Source organism: Cryptotermes secundus, unplaced genomic scaffold (assembly GCF_002891405.2).
Source record: "Cryptotermes secundus unplaced genomic scaffold, Csec_1.0 scaffold1072, whole genome shotgun sequence".
In the NCBI taxonomy this organism is placed as follows: Eukaryota; Metazoa; Arthropoda; class Insecta; order Blattodea; family Kalotermitidae; genus Cryptotermes; species Cryptotermes secundus.
This window is the reverse complement of record NW_019735578.1, coordinates 396,596-418,266: the sequence shown is the minus strand read 5'-3', so window position 1 is coordinate 418,266 and position 21,671 is coordinate 396,596. Positions and strand designations below refer to the sequence as shown.

The 21,671-nt window shown below is 38.2% G+C and overlaps 1 protein-coding gene across 1 annotated transcript; it reads left to right on the top strand.

The window, feature by feature from the left end:
- The first annotated feature begins 738 nt into the window (after positions 1-738).
- On the top strand, positions 739-21,665 carry LOC111869688 (SWI/SNF-related matrix-associated actin-dependent regulator of chromatin subfamily A-like protein 1). Its single transcript, XM_023861381.2, has 13 exons — positions 739-1,197; positions 1,423-1,888; positions 3,954-4,069; positions 7,206-7,315; positions 10,350-10,484; positions 12,741-12,918; positions 13,628-13,794; positions 15,018-15,182; positions 15,265-15,426; positions 16,950-17,057; positions 18,794-18,968; positions 19,526-19,714; positions 20,997-21,665. Exons 2-13 carry the CDS (start codon positions 1,423-1,425, stop codon positions 21,132-21,134), a joined length of 2,109 nt encoding a protein of 702 aa, XP_023717149.1. The 5' UTR covers positions 739-1,197; the 3' UTR covers positions 21,135-21,665.
- Positions 21,666-21,671: the final 6 nt, after the last annotated feature.

Sequence of the window (21,671 nt, the reverse complement as noted above, 5' to 3'; positions counted from 1 at the left end):
AGCTTTACCTGAATGTTGGAAACTAGGGATATTTCACTGATACAGCAACTTATTGATAGGATATAGTCAAGGTGGTTCCATCACCATCTTCATCTGTCAGGGAGCCATACAAGGTGCATGAGAATTTGCCATCTGCAAATTGAATGATAGTTATGAAAGAATTGGAGAACTTAAATGGGGTTGCTGAACCATGAAGAGTGAATTTGTGCCTGAAGAAAGAAACTGTACACAAAATTAACACAACCTGTGGCCACAGCAACTCACATGCACAGTTAAGCAAGCAGGATGAGAAGGGATTTCGGCTAAGATAGTGATGTAAGTGGCCATCATCAGTGGCCGAAATTTTGCTTGTAAGGGCAGGCTTTTTTATTTGGCATCACATTCAGAACCATGAATATACGACCTTTTTTTCCGTAATATATTTCAGCATCCTGTAGCACTGAGGTATCACATGTAGTGAATGTACAAAATTTTAATGGCATTTTAAACATTTACCGAACATTTTGGTGAATTAAGAGTGAATTACTGTCATTGAAAATTTAAATTGATATTGTTGCATTATATACGGGAAACGAGACTAAAAGCGGGTCGTTTTTCAATATTAACTGTCGTCTGAGTCAAGCTTATAGCACCAAACCGCGACTTAATTTACTATCGTGTACAAGGTCTAGTATGTTTACTATTGCTCCAATTTCACGTCTAAATACGACAACCTCTGACCACAACTTACATAGTATCCGTGGTATCACGTGAAGATTGTAATGCTTGTGAAACTGTTCGGCGGGCAGTCATGATGATCATGATGATAATGATTGTTCATGACTTAAGTTGCACCCCCGTGCTCATGACGCTTATGACCGCTTATGACGCTCGTGACCTGATGACCATGATGACTGCAACGACTGCAACTGCATAAACCTTGACGATCCTTTAGACCGTTTAGACGCTTTATTAGACTGCGCAAGACAGACCAAAGAGCGTAGCACCAATTTAAAATACAGCAATTTGTATGCTTTTTAGGTTAGGTTTATTGTATCGTATATTACGTTAAAACAGGTTAAAATCATGAAGTTTTTAAACTAATTTTATGTAATATGCTGATAGTTTATCCTTGACTAAATTAGCGAAATTTGTCGTTAAAACAGTGTAGGGGAGACTAAATTTATGTAGTAATTTGTAGTGTGTTTTATTATTAAGGTAAGCCAAAAAAGGTTTTTTGTAATTTAAAGGTTTACTTCTGTGTTTCATTCGTTTGTTTATTGTATACATTGTGTGTAGTAAAGCCTACACGTAGTGTATTCTTGCCTTTAAACTTTCACCATCTACATTTTGAATAGTTCCATTCATGAATAAGTATTACATTTCAGAATGGGTGAATATGTGAATAAATGTTTTGTACTTAGTGACATATTGTTGTTTCAGATGACGTCTGCACTCACAAAAGAACAGAAAGAAAGGATTGAGGCAAAACGACAACTTGCATTACAAAGAAGAAACGAACGACAGAGACTTCAAAACCAGAACCCATCTCTCAGTAATGTAAATAGTTCATCAGATAAATCCTCAAATCCAGAAGAGTGTCATCGAACTCACGATCAACAATGTGTCATACCTAATACATGTATTGTAAAAAGGGATTCTTTTGCCTTAAATCCTTACACAAAACAAACTAGAAAAGAAGCAAACTGTAACCCTAGACAAACTGTACATAACCATAAGGTTTATTTTGGATCTAGACGATTTGTTCATCAAAGGAATAATTCTTTTTCCACTGCGGAAGTCGTCACTGGAAGCTGCAAACTTCTATCAAAGGAGAGATTTATTGTGGTTGTGCCTTACCAGGAACAATTGATAGACATATTCAAATCTCTTGGCAGCAAAATATATGGTAAGGTACCAAGCTTCTGTTGAACATTTTGCAGAACTGTAGTAAATTGTCAATCCTGTAACACTTGGCTGAGAACTTATTGGTGTACAGAAGTGTTCCTGCCACTTTTGGTATGGTACATTTTTGCAAGTTATGATAACAAATTATCCACGTTAGGTGGGTCCCTTGTCACCACGGCATGGTGCGTCCTCAGGTTGCGGATGGAGGAGATGCCCTCCAGGTATGGAGGGAAGCTGCAAATATATTGAATAAGCAGTCACGGACAGCTGACAAGGGGTGGTCCTCCATTTGGAGAAAACTGCATATTGAGCTCCATAACTTGTACTTTTCTCCAAATACAATTAGAATGATCAAGTCAATAAGGATGAGGTGGGCAGGGCATTAGCACCAATGGGGGAGACGAGGAATGCATATAGGATATTGGTGGAAAAGCTAGAAGGAAAGAGACCAGTGGGAAGACCAAGGCATAGGTGGGTGGACGGTATTAAAATGGGTCTTAGAGAGAGAGAGAGAGAGAGAGGATGGGATGGTATGGATTGGATTGATCTGGCTCAGGATAGGGACCAGTGGAGGGCTTTTGTGAACCTTTGCTTCCCATAAAATTGTGGAAAATTCTTGAGTAGCTGCAGAATTGGCGGCTCCTCCAGAAGAGCTCATCTCCATGAGTAATTAAGTAAGTATGATATAAATTATGTATATGCTAATACTTTCTGAATGCAAATTTAGAATATATTGGTATTTATATACCTTCAGTAATGGTACAGTTTGTAATCTGGTTAGAAACATATGAGTGTAAAGAGTTGTTCGTGATTACTAGAAAATTATTTCTGCTGTCATATATTCACAGCTGCTAACATTGCTTGATGGTGCCCGAGTCACCTGTTGGAGCAGTGCAAGTCCTCAGTCAGTAGTTTATCTGACAATGAGAAATTTGTTAAATGGACTGTGAATTGTTACTCTGCTTTAAAAAGCTTTTGTATTTCAGTAGGAGATAATATGTAACATTTCATTTAGTAGCATGCCTGTTCCTAGGTGCTTTTCCACTTGGTATGAGAATTTTTAGCAACCTCTTATATGAACTTCATACTGTTCTGTTTCTTACCCTAATAATTTTTTCCCCATACAAATTTTTGCAGTGATTTGAATTAAATTGTTACAAATTTTCAGAATACTTACACTATGGTTACTATGTATTTGAATTTTTTAGCATATGCATGATGTCATACAGCCAGACTTACCACAGAATTTGTGTTTTATTTATGCTTTGTAAACCCAGCACAAACAGAATGTCAAGTCATATTATTAGTTTTTAGTTTTTATTGAATTGTTCTAAACTGAGCCAGTGTATTACAAAATTCAGGCTTATTGGAAGACTGTAAGAATAAAAAGATTACCGTCTTTTGGAATGTGATGCTGTATATTTTGGTATGTGTGTTTACAAATCTGAATATAGTTCTGAGGGACAAGGATGCTTTTTTTGTGTGTGTTTGTGTGCATACATGTAGAGCAATGAATCATTGTGCTTCATTTTGCATGGCTGTACTTCAGACTTAATTTTTAAGGTGTTTAATTAGTTTAAATGAGAGTCAGAGGATACTGTATGATGTTGCCAAGTCATAAAAATGTGCTGTTTTGGACCTAGAACATCAAAGTTCAAGTAAATGTCTTGTCAATTCACAGCCCTTAGTTCTGTTTCTAATGGCACAACAAATTGTGACTTACCTCTGTTGTGTTTGAATCTTAGTATAGTGTAACTGCAGTTGCCTCTTGCTAAATTGTAGGACTACAAACAAACACCTTGGGAGCAGGAGAAGCCTAAGTAACTTGTCATCTTATTATGAAAATAAATTTACTGTAGTGGCAATGCAAACAGAACGGGGAGGATGCAGACTTGGTGGTTGCGCTAGCCCACCTATCCCTTATGTAACAGCTTTTGATTACACATTCAGTGTATTTTTCTGCCAATTTAAGAAACGGGTTTTGCACAGAAAGAAATGGCCCACGTTGATCGTAGTGCTGTGTTATTTGTATATACATGAATTCAGAAACTGTGTTTTTTCATCAGATCCACAAGAGAGAACATGGAACTTTGCCCTTGAAGATTATGATGTTCTCATGAGAAAAGTGCAGTGTCTAAAAGGGGCGGTGTCTATAAGTGGCCTACCAGATTATGTCTTAAAGGTAAGCTTATGGTCTAAAGGCATATTCACACAGTAGTAATTAATAATCAGCATTAATGTTGATGTGGGAACATCCCACATACATACACGCTGTTTCGCCAGTCTAACAGACAACACTCACTCCTAGGTCAATGCCGCACATTGCTGGCAATGCTCATATTTATACAGCACTCAATGTCCAAGCCACCTCTAGATCATCACATGCGCTAACCAATCACATTGCTGCCAGCGCTCGTATTTATACAGCACTCGCCATCCAGCCCACATTTAGATCACGTGCGCTAGCCAATCAGCGCTCACAATCACAACTGCAAGTTTTGCTCCGCCTATCAAGCATGGTATAAAAGGCTGAGCCCAAAGCTTGCAATTGTCAGTGATCACATTCAGTTCAGAGCGATCAGTCATCAGAGTCATCAGCTCTTCTTTGCGACCAGGCAACTGACGTAGTTGCTGCAAGTCTCCAGCAACCATGCACTGCGACCAGGCAACTAATGCAGTTTCCACAACTTCAGCAACCACACCGTGGACAGCTGTTTCTACCAGCGCATGCAGCACTACATCACTGGCCAGACAGGCCAGCTGAACGGCCGTAAAACTTGACCTACTATGAAGTAACAAACGGCCCTTTTCAGGGCTTGCAAACTTTCCGAAGTGGTTGTCTATTGGAACCTCGACAATCCCACATTGGTGACCCTGACTTGATAATCTAAATGTGGGTTGGATGGCGAGTGGTGGCAGCAATGTCATTGGTTAGCGCACGTGATGTAGAGGTGGGTTGGACATCGAGTGCTGTATAAATATGAGCGTTGCCAGCAATGTGCGGCGTTGACCTAGGAGTGAGTGTTGTCTGTTAGACCGGCGAAACAGTGTGTAAGTATGTGGGATGTTCCCACACAGTATTTTTGTTTTGTAATTTCTACAACATTGTATGCATCCTGTCAGTATGTGAGGCTGAAGGTGTCTTTACCATTTGCTGCATGGAAAAGTAGGAATTAGTTACAGTTGCAGAATTTATTGCAACAAATGATGTTAAATCTAAAGATATGGCCTTAGGAACCTGGGAAGTGTGCAACATTATATTTTCAAAAGACTGTACGAATTCCTGAAGGTAACTTTTGCTGACAGTTGAACTGAATCTGAATCTGAAGGAAAAATCTTACATGACTCCCCAGTAAGACAAAAAATATTTAATCTAAACATTCCATAGCAGAAAAGCACAATAAAATGAATAATAAGAGTATCATTTGTACCAAAATGTTCATTGCTTAAAAGCACAGAATTAATATGAGGCTTATTCGGATTGAACTTGTTTGTTTGTTTGTTTGTTTTTTTCATAAAGTAGTAGAGGCCATTAAAACTAGTCCCCATGGGCACTGATAGAGGCACCTGCTGATGAATACTCTTTGCAAAGAACTCCTTTGGCTGCTGCTGGAAGCACTGAAGCTTTCACATCTCTATCTGACCCAAATTTGTGGCCCTTTAGGGATAACTTTGGATTGCTGTATGGAGGATGGTCCAACCCCTTCTAGCACATGGAGCATAGTCCTGGACTGTATGGACTGCATGGGAACAGGCATTGTTGTGCAAAATGACACCCTTTGTAAGCATGCTGGGAGCTTTCTCTTTATAATGTTATGAAGGTCTTGACAGGGTTTCACCATAGTGCTCTGTGTTGATGGTGATGTTATGGTCCTTGACCACCAGCATCAGTGATTCTTGTTGGTCCTGTTTGCCCTGATGCCCCCGTTCTGTTGCATAGCTCATGGCTAACTGCTGGCATGTCATGCATACAGCTATATGATCTCTTGCAAATGACTGTATTCACTAACAGCATTGTGAGTGGGTTTTATTTGAACAGCCCTAATTTTTTTTTATGCTTCGCTTATACATGTCTGGAAATGTTTGTGAATACCAAAGACAAGAAGCACAGTTTCATTTGCACAGTTCAGGAAACTTCGCTAACTGACATAGCAAAATGTTAATCAGAATGTTAGTATTTCAGCAGTAATTGTAAAATATTGACAATTTTAAGAAATCATATTAACAGAACTCATTGTGGATGTACCTGTACTGGGGAATGGAGAAAATTGGAAATGGCAATCTTTAATTATTTATGTTCTTCACCAGGTAGTTACACTACTAAGGACAGCACTTAAATCAAGTCTGATGAAGCACAGATATGAAAACATGTGTAACTTTTTTTGCAGCAAAACATGTTGAGAAGCTCACTTGAGGGGTTAGTGCCCAATTGAAAAAATAGTATTTAAAGTAGTCATACAGAAATTGATGGGAATTTTGTTGAACTGCCTTAGAATAGGATCCAGCCATTTGTCGTAGTGGCAGCAAAACTTCAGTTTTCAAATTCAGTGGATTAGTAATTTTTGTGAAATAATTTGTCATAAATGGAAATTACATATGTGCTGTTGCTGTTGTCATGAGTGTCTTTAGCAGTGACATAGTGACCAGCAGCAATAGAATAGCAGTAGTTTTCTCTCATGGTGCCCTTTTAAAAAGCGTGAGTAAACCCAATGCTGTGGGATTTGCTATGGATACAGCTGTGCCTATTATATTTAATGAAAGAATATGGAAGATTTAGTTTAAATTATATTGTCACGTGTTTAATGTCTAGACACGGGGTTGGGATTGGTAACTGGATTTATTTTAGCATCACAAATCTTAAACACCGTTTATTATAGCACTATCACTAATCCACACTCTTTACAGTTCACTATTGCGTGCACCATGTCTTCTATGCCTTCACTATATGCTGCTGGGTAACAGCTCCCAGAACTATCCTCTGCTTCCATTGTTCAGCGACTCCTGTCCTTGCTAGCTGGTGTCCCCCATATGTCTAACCCATAACAGGAACTCATGACCTGGTCCAGACTGTCTGTGGGTCAGTTAGTCAGCTGAATGGTCGGAGGGCTGACCGCAACCAAGTTTAAGCCTCTTATACTTCCTATGTTTGTTGCATGTGTGTCTGTTGCTGGAGTCACAGGAGTTGGTTGCTGTGGAAACATGTTTACAGAACCGTTCCCTAGCAGTGACCATCTCTGACTTTTGCTCTTCTGGTTTTCAGCAGACATGTCACAACATGTACAGTGTTCCTTTTTAAGATTTTTTTCATCTTCCTGCAGACATTCCTTAAGACTTCACATGAACCAGAAAGCTTCAAGGATGTGGATTTATCAAGAATTGATAAAACTTTGCTGGATTCTTTGATGCCATTCCAGAGAGAAGGAATATGGTATGTACTTGCAGTAACAGAAAGTTGTTTACTGTCTTACTCATTTATTTGTTAACAACAGTGCATTACATTATTGCAGTGGCATATATTTGTGGTGTAGCTATCCAAGCATTGCATTTTTAAACACTAATACCACTATCCCTGAGCAAAAACATCGCAGCCATTCTGTATTTTGACAGTGTGTATCCTGTTTTGTATTACAAACATATGGTTAGGTAAGGTATCTGTCAACACAACAGAAATGGTTTTACAATCAGTATTTCACAGATTGAATTTTATTGCTTACTGCTATATGTTTCAGTCCTTATTGGACCATGACCAGGCAGTATTATATAATGCTACAAGGTTAATTGAACTCCAAATATGGATCCATATTTTGGTGCACCTCATCCATATTATGAAAGTCATAGAAATTGTTTGATGTGTTATGATGAGAATTACAATATTATCATTATCAAAATATCAGGAAATATACAAGATTCCTGGTGATGTTTCCATGAGAACCAAAACATATATCGGTAAGCAATAAAATTCAGTCTGGAATACTGATTTATTGTAAACCCATTTTATTGTTTTGGCAGATACCTTGCCTAACCATATGCCATCCTGTAATTCTGGGAGATGTAAAATCCCTTGTTCCTAGATGATAAACTTGCTCTCAAGTTAAAATCTGCTCACTAACCCCATACTACTGGGAGGTTTAAAATCCCTTTTCTTGGACAGTAATGGGGCACACAGTGGTGTAGGTGGTTGAAGCACTAAGCTGCAAGCTGGAAGGTTGCGGGTTCAATTCCTGATTAAGTCACTGGACTTAATCCTTTCAGCTGCTGTATGGCCCTGAGGCCAATTCTGCCTGGGAGGAAAGGACGGATTGCCAGCACCTAAGGCTGACAGCCTTACCGCCATCTGTGAGCTGATTGTCTAGAAAATATGGGAGTCTCGACATCTCTCTAGCCTGTGGGCCTTCATGGCATGTTACTGTGATGGCTTTACTTTTTCATTTTCTTTTTTCTCTCCCCCCCCCCCTATTCTTTGACAGTAAAGATTAAGGAGTGAAGCTCATACAAATGATATTTTACATTATTTACTCATATAGGTTATCTGCACATACAGCATTATTGATTCTTTGCTGTGAAGTTCAGTGAAATGATTCATTATTTTATTGAAGGATGCAGCAAATAAGTATAATCATATTGTGTGTGTGTGTGTGTGTGTATGTGTATATACTCTATATGCTTGTGAGCATGGGCAAATGTCTCTTACACTTAAGAACTTTGTAGAAGCGAGGGAAAGGTAGAGGTAAATTGTTGATAGTTTCTCTTATATTAAACCTATCACATGTTTGCTTCCTGTTTAAAAGGCCATATTTCATGCTTTATAAAATATTTTTGTGAATCGGTTTTCTTGGAGCATGCAAAGAAAAATTTTGAATATCTTTCTCTTGTTCACTGAGTTTCCTAATTTCTGAACTCAGTATAATGTTTAAATGCTTTTAATATTGCTGGTGGAATTGTTAGTCTTGTTATGAATCTATTCCATACAGACCACAGAAATTCCCTCTTTTAATTCACTACTCATTGCTTATTTATGCCTATATTTCGCCGCGCCATAGCTCAAGTGGTTAGTCACTGGCTTCCCACCGCAGCAGCCCAGGTTCGATCCCAGGTCTGGTCAAGTGGGATTTGTGGTGGACAAAATGGTGCTGGGGAAGGTTTTTTTCTGAGTACTTTGGTTTCCCCTGCCAATCTTCATTCCACCAATTGCTCCACAGTCACCCTCACATGTCATCTGGGGCTAGTACAACAAGGGACTTAGTCCCACCCCACTAGCATTAAAAAAGCGTTCCACAAGTTTCCTGACTCCATGAAATATCCATTTTCCCTTATGCTACTGACTTAACAGAATTAATCAGTTTTTTGTTTCAGTGTTAATTTCCACATTCTAAGCTACATTTTACAATGTGATTGCATTAATGAATTTCATTAATTACTTGTAGTTATTTATTCAGCTGGAAATAGGTTCAAAGAACATGAGAACCATGTCAGCCATCTTTTGATTCATCACAGAACTTATGATGCAAACAAGCTTTAGTGTGTAAATATTTAATGCCCATCCATTGCTGTTCCTTAAGACGTGACTCTTAAGGTGCATCCACATTACTCATGCTCGTGCTCGTGTGACTCGCTATGCTCGCCAGTAATGTGGAAGATATGACAAGTCACGAGACAAGCAAATTTTTTAATTTAAAAACTATAGCCAGTAAATTAAAATATGACTACAGCCTATACACACTATGAGTAAATATACTGATCCTCACATGCTGAGCAACTAAAGTAGTGTGGACAAAGATTTATGGGCACAAGTGAAAGCCAGACAAGTCTCCTGACAAGCACAAGTGTGGCGAGCATGAGCGTGAGTAATGTGGACGCGCCTTTAGGTTGCAACTGTGTGAGGCTTGGCACAGATAGGCTGCACAGGGTACTAAGTGGCCATGTATGCACATTTTTAGTGCTGATCCTGCTCTGAAGTATATACAGCACTGATTTCTACATTGTGACCACCATTTTTACATTTGGAGATCTAAGACTTCAAATGCTGGGAAGAGAAAACAATTTGTGAATAAATACTGCAGTAAGATTTTTCATTTCTTGTCGTGAGGATTCATATTGTGGTCTTCTGGGTCGTGAAACAGTTGTAATCTGATAGGTGGATACTTAAAACTACAGTATTTTGTTATGTACTCAAAAAAGACGTTTATCATCATGAGGATCTAGAAGAAAGTGGTCATGCACTATGAGAGGGTGCTGTTTTACATATAACTAGAGGGACTGTTGACTGACCTTGGTGAGGAGAGTTTGTTTCCAGGCTGAGATGCAACTGCAGGAGGTTTCTGAATGCAGAGCAGAAGTACCAACTACAACACTACCACAGTATATTTAGTAGAAAGCTTTACTTGTGTGAATTTATACACATCTGTATGAAATTTACATCACAGAGATATTAATGGAAACATTTTGTTAAATTTTTATTACAGTTTTGGTATTTCCAAAAAGGGTTGTTGCCTTCTGGCAGATGACATGGGGCTTGGGAAGACAATTCAGTCTTTGGGAATTGCGCACTATTACATAGAAGATTGGCCTCTCTTGATAGTTTCACCTTCTTCAGTCAGGTAAGAATGGCAATTTACTACATAGCTAATAGTGAAAAAAAAAAAAAAAAAAATTGGGAATCCATAACTGGACTTACACAGGCAAAGGGACTTATATCAGGACCCTCTGCCAGAAGAACGAAGGATCTGTTGAAATTAAACAGAGACCAACTAAGATGGGTGGTAGGACTATTTACAGGACATTGTCACCTAAAAGGACACCTTTCCAAACTGGGATTGACAGATGACCCCACTTGTGAAACGTGCCTACAAGAAGATGAATCAGCCACACTCATCCTATGTGTTTGTGAGGCCATAGCTTACTTAAGATTTTGTCACCTGGGCCAGTTCTTCATGGAACCACGTGACTACTATGACGACCCCATAAATAAAGTCCTACATTTCATTTGAAGTGTAGGATTAAAAAAGGGCTAAACAGAAGGGGAAACACAGTAGATCATTGAAGGTCGCGGTGCAAGGGCCAGATTATTTTGGCCTACATTCTTACATTCTTTCATTCATTCATTCATTCATTCATAGCTAATTGTGATTATTAATGTTAAAAATTTCTGCTCTGTGAAAATGGTGAGAAATAGATGATGAGCTGCTCATTCTGTTGCTTCAGATCCTCCTTTCTGCGTTGGGTAGACGCTGTATGTCAGATGAACTGCTCATTCTGTTGCTTCAGATCCTCCTTTCTGCGTTGGGTAGACGCTGTATGTCAGAGGCAACATTGGGAAATATTTCTGGTTCTGTGTTGACTGATCTTCATCTTGGTTTTGGCCTTTGGGAATTTCCTGAAAGAATATGCAACTCATGTATATAAATTTAAACATCTCCGCCCCCCACTTATGTTCCATTTCATAAACTGTACTTTACGGTCTTTGCGTTTGTACTCAAATAAGGATATACAAGACACTTTTTTAATTTTCCTTATTTTGATATTTTTTTTTTATATATTTTCTCTGTAGTTGTGCTCTTTCTGTGAAGTATAGTAAAATCTGCTTGCAACAGAATCTTATGGTACCTGGACATTTTCTCATTTCAGCCGGGTTTCTGTACAACACAGGTGCATTAAAAAACTTGCATAATGTATTTATTTACAATTCAAATCACAAGTCCAAAATTTATGCTTTATGCTGCACTATTGTTTAGAAGTACATATTTTCATGTAAGATTTGAGATTTTCATGGCAGTGACTATGAAGAAAGCAGTTTCTGGGATGTAGTCAACTACACTCAATCTGTTGCACCTGCTCATGCTGGTTCGCTTGCGGATTATTTCTTGTCTTCTACCCTGAAGATGAAGGCGATACATTCCTCCAAAACATCGGTTAACACAATATCTACACGGTGCCACATCCCAGAAGACTGCTTTCTACATATTTTCAGTTTTCTTTCTTTCTTTTTTTGATTGTTTTCCATACATCCATTATATTATTCTTCACACATTTTGTGTAAGACTGCTTAATTTTCTTCCATTCAAGACAGCAATCAGTGTTCTTCTTAGACAGCGTTTAGGAAACATGGAACAAATTTATGTATATGAAAAGAAAAAGATTTTCAAGGGGAAAATTTTTTGTCAGATTCTGATTGTTTAAGGTTTTGGTCTCTTAAAGCAGTGAGTATTAAGACTACAGTCTTCTGGGATGTGATACCACATGAGTGAATGAATGTATAAGGTGTAGGTCTTCTCAGCCCTTGCACTGCGACCTACAGTGGTCTATTGTGCTTCTTGTGATACCACATAGTCTGGTAGGTAGGTACTGATGTTTTGGAGAAACATGCTACCTCCATCTTCAGGGCAAAGAATGTTGATATTTATCTACATCGGTACATGGTGTCACATGGATGGATGGATGGATGGATGCCGCACATTTCTCTGAAACATCGGTACCTATCTACCAGACTACATGGTGTCACATCCCAGAAGACAATAATCTTAATTTTGTTGTCTTTTCCTTGTATTTTTGTGTTACATAGTTCCAATTTCATAGAGGTATGTTTTCAAAATAGATTAATTTTCTAGTGATGACAGGTTGTGATTTACAGCAGGTTCTGTTGCACTGCATTAACACACATGCTTCCACACACACACACACACACACACACTCTCTCTCTCTCTCTCTCATTCACAGTGTCACTAAATAGACCTTATAACTTAATTTAAAACTATTATGCATTTCCTGTTTTGATCCAGATGAACATGTTTCACTTGTCCCAGCTCTTTGCAGGGGTCTGAGCGAACAAGGAATGTTAAAGAGTTTTGATTCCACAGGTACCTTTGGGCAGATGCCATCATGACGTGGCTCCCTAGTGTGCCATATCACAGTGTGATGGTCATGACAGCAAGCACTGACTATGTGAAAGATGCACGAGTTCTTATAACTTCATATGATATGATGACTCGACGACAGAATGAGCTGATGGAGATGGAATTTGGCATGTGTATAATGGTAATTAGATTATGCAAGGGTGCTACCAGAATGTTACCAAATGAAGTATGTGACTGATTGAATCATTAATCGTACCTAATCTTTACTCATCCTTTTTGTATAGTGTATATTAAAACATATTTTCTCTTTATTACTGCTGAACTTATTGCTACAAGTGATAACAAGAATTTCTAGACAGTTTCATTAAAATTGAAGAACACATACTAGACACAGGGGATACACGGTAGCGTAGTTGGTTGAGGCACTATGCTACAAGCTGGAAGGTTGCGGGTTCAAGTCCCGATGAGGTCATTGGATTTTTTCAATTGACTTAATCCTTCCAGCTGCACTATGGCCCTGGGGCGACTCAGCCTCTAACAGAAATGAGTACCAGGAATTAAATAATTTTCCCAGGGAGTAAAGTGCAGCCGGCGCGTAAGGCTGACAACCTTATCGCCATATTTGAGCCAGTTGTCTAGATAATGAGAGACCCTCAACGTCTCACAACCCTATGGGTCTTCACAGCCTGTTACAGGGATAGCTTTACTTTTTTTTACATACTAGACAGATTGTTGTAGCAGTAAAACACTTGACTTGTTTTCAGGAAATACATGGTTTCTTACAGCACTCAATTTTCCCCCTTATGTATCATAATCTTGCTTGTGTGTGTATGTACGTTTTTGCTGACTTGAATTTTATTTTAATATTTTTATCCAACCCTTTATTACAGGATGAATCTCATTTTCTGAAATCATCGAAGTCGGCGCGCACACAAGCTGCGTGTAAGTTGCTGAAAAACGTCAAGCGGGTTTTGATGTTGAGTGGTACTCCTGCTCTTTCCAGACCTATTGAGTTGTATCCTCAGATATCAGCCATTAATCCAAAGTTGTTTCCTAGGTAATTGCAGGTGCTGTTGTCTGTTTTGATTAATATTTGGATTATTTGACAACACTCTTTGTAAATTGCATATGTTTTACATGCATAGGATAGGATGATTGTTAATGATTAGTTGGAGAGGATATGAAAGGAAGCACTGAGGTTGCTGGTCATAAGATTGATGAAGGTTTACAAATATTACATTTATCTTGGTATTCCTGGTTCTCACTTGCCTTTATGATGACATAAGTAATTCATCAAAAGCAAAAAAATTCATGAACTCTTACAACAGTATGTTCCATGTCATACAGATGTTGGCATTATGTACCTAACTAATGAACAAACTAATGGCTCACTCTAATATCAGAGCCTGTTATAGGACATGATCCTGATCTATTTGCATTCACCTCTCACCCTATTTCCCTTAGGTCCATATTAATGTTATCTTCCCATCTCCTTTGCAGTTATTCAGGTGGTATCCTACTAAAATATTATATACATTTCTTTTGCTCATTATCAACATTTCTGCTCCATCATGACCTTGAGGTCACTACTCTAATGATGTGTAAATAAATTAAATGTGTCCTCTAACATTGCCAGGAACATAAATGCCCTCTGTGTGTGCACATTTTGGCCGCGCCCTAGCCCAAGTGGTTAGTCGCTGGCTTCACACCGCGGCGGCCCGGGTTCGATCCTGGGTGTGTTCAAGTGAGATTTATGGTGGACAAAGTAGCGCTGGGGTAGGTTTTCTCAGAGTACTTTGGGTTCCCCTGCCAATCTTCATTCCACCAATTGTTCCACAATCACCCTCACCTATCATCTGGGGCTGGTACAATAGGCCAGAAGTGGCCGCAGTACAAGGGACTTAGTCCCACCCCACTAGCAATAAAGAAAGTGCATATTTTGGGATCACGCACTTCTGTACATATTAAGCAGTGCTTGATAGAAGAAGAGAGAAAGTAACCTGATTTTCTTGCTGTGTCATTAAAATATTTTTTTAGAGGAAGTACTTGTATCTTAGTTGCTTTCTTACATTGGATTTAAGTGCACTGATAGAAAAGGATGTCACTGCTGTGGGAGAGAGAGCTTGTGAACTGTTGTTGAGCTTCTGGTTTTTCCTTGTGGCTTTATGAGGCAGAATTTTGTCACTTTCCAGGGATTTGCCTTGAAGGACTTGAATGAATTAAGATATTTCATTTCCTCACCAAATCATTACTCTCTTTCACAAAACATTTTTATTTCAGTTTCTTTGAATTTGGTATGCGGTATTGTGCTGGAGTAAAGAACAGTTTTGGTTGGGATTTCAAGGGCTCATCAAATATGAAAGAACTTCAGCTTCTTCTGGAGAGACACCTTATGATTCGGAGATTAAAATCAGATGTTATTTCACAGCTGCCATCAAAAGTGAGGTGTGTATGAGCTTCAGCATACATGATTTTCTCCTTTTTTTCTCTGTAAGTACCAAAAATACAGATTTTTCATTTTTCTTAGGCAAATGGTAATCCTGAATCCAGAAGTCATTAATTCCAAGAGCAAAGATATGAAGCGTTGTGTTGAGAAATTGGATCAAGAGTATTTGACAGGAACAGAAAAGAGAGGCGCCCTGCTGAAGTACTACTGCGCTACAGGGAAAGCTAAACTGAAAGCCATCCGGTGAGTAGTGTTCTAGAACTGTCAGTAAGTGCTATGAGAGTGCTCATATGGAAATTAGATATATTGCATGAGGTCTTTGTAGTTTTGTCTCAAGATGCATAGCAAGACAGCATCACATGTCGTTACATATGTCTCCTCCTCCCTTCCCCCTCACCTCCAAAGAATTTTGTGATCAGGAATTTGGATAGACTTGAAAGGAGTCTGACGATGGTGTATACTGTACTTCTTTTGGCTTATTTTGGACTTCACCCATCGTCCGGTATATAAAAAAGACAAAAAAAAACACAACATTTCGGAGACTGGATCTGTCTTTNTGAGGATTTATTGCCTCGTGGAAAATATCACAGTACAGTGACTTACCTGTAAAATTGAAACATTTTCTCTGAAAATCTGTGTAGCTCCAAAACAAGCTTTAAACAGAGCAGTGTGCTAATGAATGCAAATGGAGTAATTTAAGTACTGATTTGTCCATGAACTATAAGCCCTTCCTGAAGTATCGTGCTTGAAATTATTGTTGCATGTAAATTGGTAAGGTGGTATAATACTTAGTACCAAACCACTTGATGGTAATCCTTACAGTGAGTTAAAATGTATGGTGAAGCATGAGTCAATAACAAAGGGACAAAAGCTTGTTTTATTGACAGCTTTATGAAGTAAATTGGGATTTACTCCTACTGATAACTCTTAGTCAGGGAACCAGGATAGTACAGTTGGTATAGAGACTGGCTGTTGGCTGGATGTCTGAGGGGTTGGAGTTCATGTCCCAGTAGGGGCAAGATTTTCCACCTCTACACATCATCCAGACTGGTTCTGGGGTCCACCCATCCTCCTATCCAATTGGTACCAGGGCTCTTTCCCTGCGGTTGAAGCTGATCACCCACCTCTGACTAGTGCCAAGGTCAAGAATACATGGATCTATACATCAGCTCCCCCTCATGTCTTCATGGCATAATGCTTAATTAGTTAAGCATAGGGACAACTTTACCATTTACCTCATAACTGTCAGTCTTTGGCGACAGCATTTATTGTTGCTGTCCCCTTTCATGTGTTAGAATTAAATGTGATATATGTAAGAGATCTTTTTATATTAATTTTCAAATTAAAAAATGAGGGTGTGCGAATTATACATTAGTATCAGTAATGCAGTGTAGGAGGACTGTGGTAGTTTATACTGCTTTATAGTGTCACGTCATCTGTAATGTGATACTCTGTAACTTCAGCACATGATTTGGAATTATTAAGTAACCTAAAATTTAACAAAAATTGTTTTCTTGTTTATTTACCATATCAGACAACCTGTTATTTAACATTAAATTATAATTAGTGCATATAGATAATCAGTTTACTGGAAGATCTTTGTCTCAGTGGGACAGTTTTAGCTATAGCGAGGCCAGCGTCATATATCTTCAGCACTAGAGCCCTATAATGCACTTACTATTGTATTTTTGAATGCTGTATATTAATTTAATTGGCAGTGCAGTTTTAAGTAAGACAAGAAACACTCATGTATTTTGCATTTTCAGAGACTATATTGGTGACATGCTTGATAGTGAGAAGAAGTTCATTTGTTTTGCCCACCACAAAGTTGTTCTTGATGGAATTTGTGAAGTAATTCGTGAGAAGAAGAAAGAGTAAGTGGTAGTGCATATTTGCACTCTGTCAAAGATCCTGGAGAGAATGCTGGGCCTTTACTGATTTGGACTGTAGGAAGCAAGAAACAGACAAATCATCTCTCCTACTATTAGCCGCTTATTCAGAGTTCTGTTGAATTGCTGTGGATGAAAACAATTTTATTACTTGTATCTGTTGATGTACTTCACTTTTGTAGAATAAATATAATTAATTTTATAGCAAGTTGGTTGTACACTTAAACTGAGTATATAGGCTGTGCCATAGCTCAGGCAGTTAGTTGCTGGCTTCCCACCATGGTGGCCCAGGTTTGAGCCCAGGTCAAGTGGCCTCTGTAGTCTAGGGGTAACGTTCCCACCTCATGACTCAAGGTACGCGGGTTCACACCCAGTCGTGGAATTTTTAAGGGTGGAAAAATTCAGGGAACAAGTCCTCTGGGAGGGACTTTAAGCCATGTGTCCCATGTCATAGATTTACGGCACGTAAAAGATCCTCATGTCTCCAGGAGACCTCTGAGCAAAATTAGGCAAAGTTTCCTGCCCAAGTAGTTTCCAATTCCTCCGGTAGATGGGGAAGTATCGGGGACCACTGCCAGAGAGGTGGCCGACCTCGCTGGCAGAACAGGGCTGATAGTGAGCACCAGTACTGGAAGGGCATGGCGACTAGTAGAATAATTAAAGGGGGATGCACAATAGATTAACAACTAGTCACAGTGCATGGGAAAACCCACCCCCTCCAAAATAATAATAATAATAAATAATAATAATAATTGAGCCCAGGTCAGGTCATGTGGGAATTGTGGTGGACAAAGTGGCACTGGGACAGGTTTTCTTTGAGTACTTCAGTTTCTTCTGCCAGTTCTCATACCATCAGCTGCTCCAGATTCATCATCATCTATCATCCGGTGCTGGTACAGTAGGCCAATTAGTGGCCGATGTACCAAGTGGACTCAGTGTCACCCCACGCCCAAGAAAAAAACTAAACTGAGTAATTTTGACAATTTTTGTGTTTGTCTTGATTCCGTACAGCTTTCTCATTTGTGCATATTCATAGATAAGCATTTACTTCACAGAGGGAGTGTTCTCAATCGATATAGCCAACCATCTTAAATTCGAAAATTGTCACCAGAAATAACTGAGTTGGCATTATCTGCTTTCCACCTATTACTTTGCATAGTCTATAATGGTTAGTTTTCCAGCTTTGAATTTTAGAGGCCCTGGATTCAATTCTTTGGGCTGCCTGTCCTGGCTGAATTTTTCTATAGTTTTCCTTAGTCCTGCCATATAGGTGCTCATATTGTCTGTCTAAAGATCTATGAGGATACATCATACCTTGAGTTAGCAGCATTATGGAATGAAAGTTCTACGTGTTCACTGAGATGTCCATTATGGGGATTTGACATCCTTCTGAATGTTGAATATAAAATCTGGTAACTTTTTAATGATATAACAATCTGTGCCAGTGTGTGATGATGAGGTAGCCTGTAAGATGTTTTAGACACAGTATATAGAACCTTGAAAGGTGCTGTGAACTTCTTTCACATCTTTTGAATTCACTATTCGTGATCATTAACACCGTGAACTTTGTCAATGAGGAGAGAATAACATTATTATTAACAGGAAGGAAAATTGCTGAATAGTAAATTTGTTCATTTGTATTATGTTCTGTTTTCTTAAGTGCAGTAAATTAACACATTCAAAGATGAGAATTAATTGGTCTTTTTTTTTTTCGTGAACAGGTTTGTGAGAATTGATGGAAGTACTGAGTCGAGTACACGCAAACTCCTTTGTGATAAGTTCCAGCTTGAAAGTAAATATGTGGCTGCAGTATTATCCATTACAGCAGCAAATGCAGGCATTACTCTTACTGCAGCCCACTTGGTTGTATTTGCTGAACTGTACTGGAATCCTGGTGTAAGTTAATTGTTCAGTGATTTGTATGAATAATAAAACAGATGTTTATATGGTATTTCTAAACGAATACTTACTCAGAAGATTTGTCTGCATCAGTGATGCTTAAATTTGCTCTTACCCTGTGCCACTTTTTTTCAGGGCAGGAATATGATGTACCACTGAGTCATCTATGCCTTCCTTAAGTCAGGTTACTACAAAGTGTGCCAAACATTTAAATTTAAAATAAATAAATTTTGTTGTCTTGAAAATTAGTATATTCATTTACCATTTTTAGGGCCATATTACATGTGCCACATGTTAATCACTAATGTATGATATGAGCTAGGATAGATCAGTTGCGGCTGGGTGACAGATGAACAGGATTTGGCATGTGACACAAACAGGATCCTTCATTTTGTCTCCACGTAATGCTACAAATAAAATTTTGAGAGGACTACTCCTTGTGCACTCATAAGGAATAAAGTTACTCTTATGTCTAAGTGTTATTTAACTAACATTTTCATTTATGAATACAGGAAATATGAATAGTTAAATGAATTTTTTCTTTGTATATCTAGATCCTAACACAAGCTGAAGATCGAGCTCACCGAATTGGCCAAGACGACAGTGTTCTGATCCAGTATTTGGTAGCGAAAGAAACTGCTGATGACCACATATGGCCCCTAATACAAAGCAAACTTGACGTTCTGAACAAGGCTGGTCTTAGCAAAGATAATTTCTTAGATACTGAGACCAGTGTCTTGAAGGTAATTTGCTATGTGTATCCAGTTTTTGTGTCAGATCTTAGGCCTCACAGTTGGAATATGAGAATTGCATGGGAAATAATGGCGTTAACCAAACAAACTCTATTTGCAGGCAGTGCTTTGCTCGTTAAGAAATATCCAGTCTTTTATGGAATCCAAAGGTTTATTACTGTGTTCAGAAGGACCTGTCACAGCACCCTAACCTGAGTCAGCAGCATCACATCCCATTTCTTTATAATCCGTTTTACTATCCTTCCATACCAAACAAACTGGTCTAGAGGTAACAGTCTAGACCTGCATTCAGAAGATGTTCAGTTTGATTGAGTTGGGACACTGGCTAGCCTGATTGAGGTTTGTTATGGCCTTCTTCAGGCACTGGGGGTAAATTCCAGGATAGTACCTTAATTAGGCCATGACTGCTGCCTTCCATAGCCTTCAGATTCATCATTCATTCATCCATCATGCTACCATCTAATGCTATTTCAGAAACACTGAAAAGCACAAATTTGGTATTAAAATAGACTGCTTCTTGTCTTCTGCCTGTGTTGTTAACAGATCTGCATTTCATGTGCACAGCAGCAAACTTAATAAATTTGTTAATAAATATTCAGTTCACACAGGGAAGAAGATTTCATTCATCAGCCACTATGTACAATATGATGCATACTGTAGGACAGTTGACAATTTTCTTGTCAGTGCTGTATAATACATTTGTGAAGTTCAAGTTACTGTATTTGCTGGAAGCCATGTTAAAATTTTGCTGTTAGTGACTAAAGTTCTGTGACAGTTTAAAATGAAACTGGAAAGCCTAGAACATAAAATTTTATATAGAACTCCTCTGCAGGAAACTGCTGAATAGAAATGTTATAATGAGGAAATTTATAAAACCCAAGAAGTGATTGCAGCGGCAGTGCAGGTCTTCGATAACTGCTGAATACTACTTTTGNAACATAAAATTTTATATAGAACTCCTCTGCAGGAAACTGCTGAATACTACTTTTAATGTTATTTCTGTTCTTGGGTTCTTACAGCCAATTCTTACAGCATAACAGCTCAGGAACAGAATTAACATCAGGAATTAACCACCATAGAAGCCTGAAGTCAGTGAATACTACTTTCTAAATGTTAACATAATCAAAATGAGTCAACTGATCATATTTCCTTATAGGACATACAAGATGTATAAAGTACAGATATTTTGTTTCCGAGCTTTTTATGTAATTGATGAGATACTGTCAGTATCTTGTTTCCTGTTACTTTCTAATCTATTTTGTTTTTATTTCAGAACTTAAGAAAACAGCCCTCAATCCTTAATTATTTTTCTGAAATATCTTTATCAGATGATGAAGTAGCCGATGACATGTTAGCAAGCCTTGACTTGGAAGAGTTTGAAAATTGTGGAAAGAAGCCAAAGCTCAGTTAGAATTGGAAAGGAATGAGTGCTTGAAATATGACTCTTCATTAAGCAGAATGGTACCTAAAGATGTCAATAGAGGTGTCGTTACAAACATAGTGTTGTGTGTCTTTATACATTACATGTTTCAGGAAAACTGTCTTGCATGATTGAACTTGTATATTTACTATCTCATTTTCATTTTTTGTCTGCTATATATGAATCTCATTTTCATTTTTTTATGTCTGCTATATATGGAAATTTGATAAGGAATTGTATAATTGTTGGAGATGTGCTCATTGAAATGTCTGAAAGGTTTTATGAAAAAATCCAGTGTTCCATCTACTTGTAATATTAACAGACAGATCCATTTTCTATAAATCTTGCTGGCAAATGAATGTGAAATTTAAACAAAGTAAGTCCGGTGGTCTTCCTGTCTTGCCTAAATTATTTCCAGCAACAATTATCTTATTTTTTTTCATCAGATTTTAGAAATATATTCAGTATTCTTTGTATAAAACATAATGTAACTTAGATCTGAAGTTAACATGTATACTGTGGAATCGT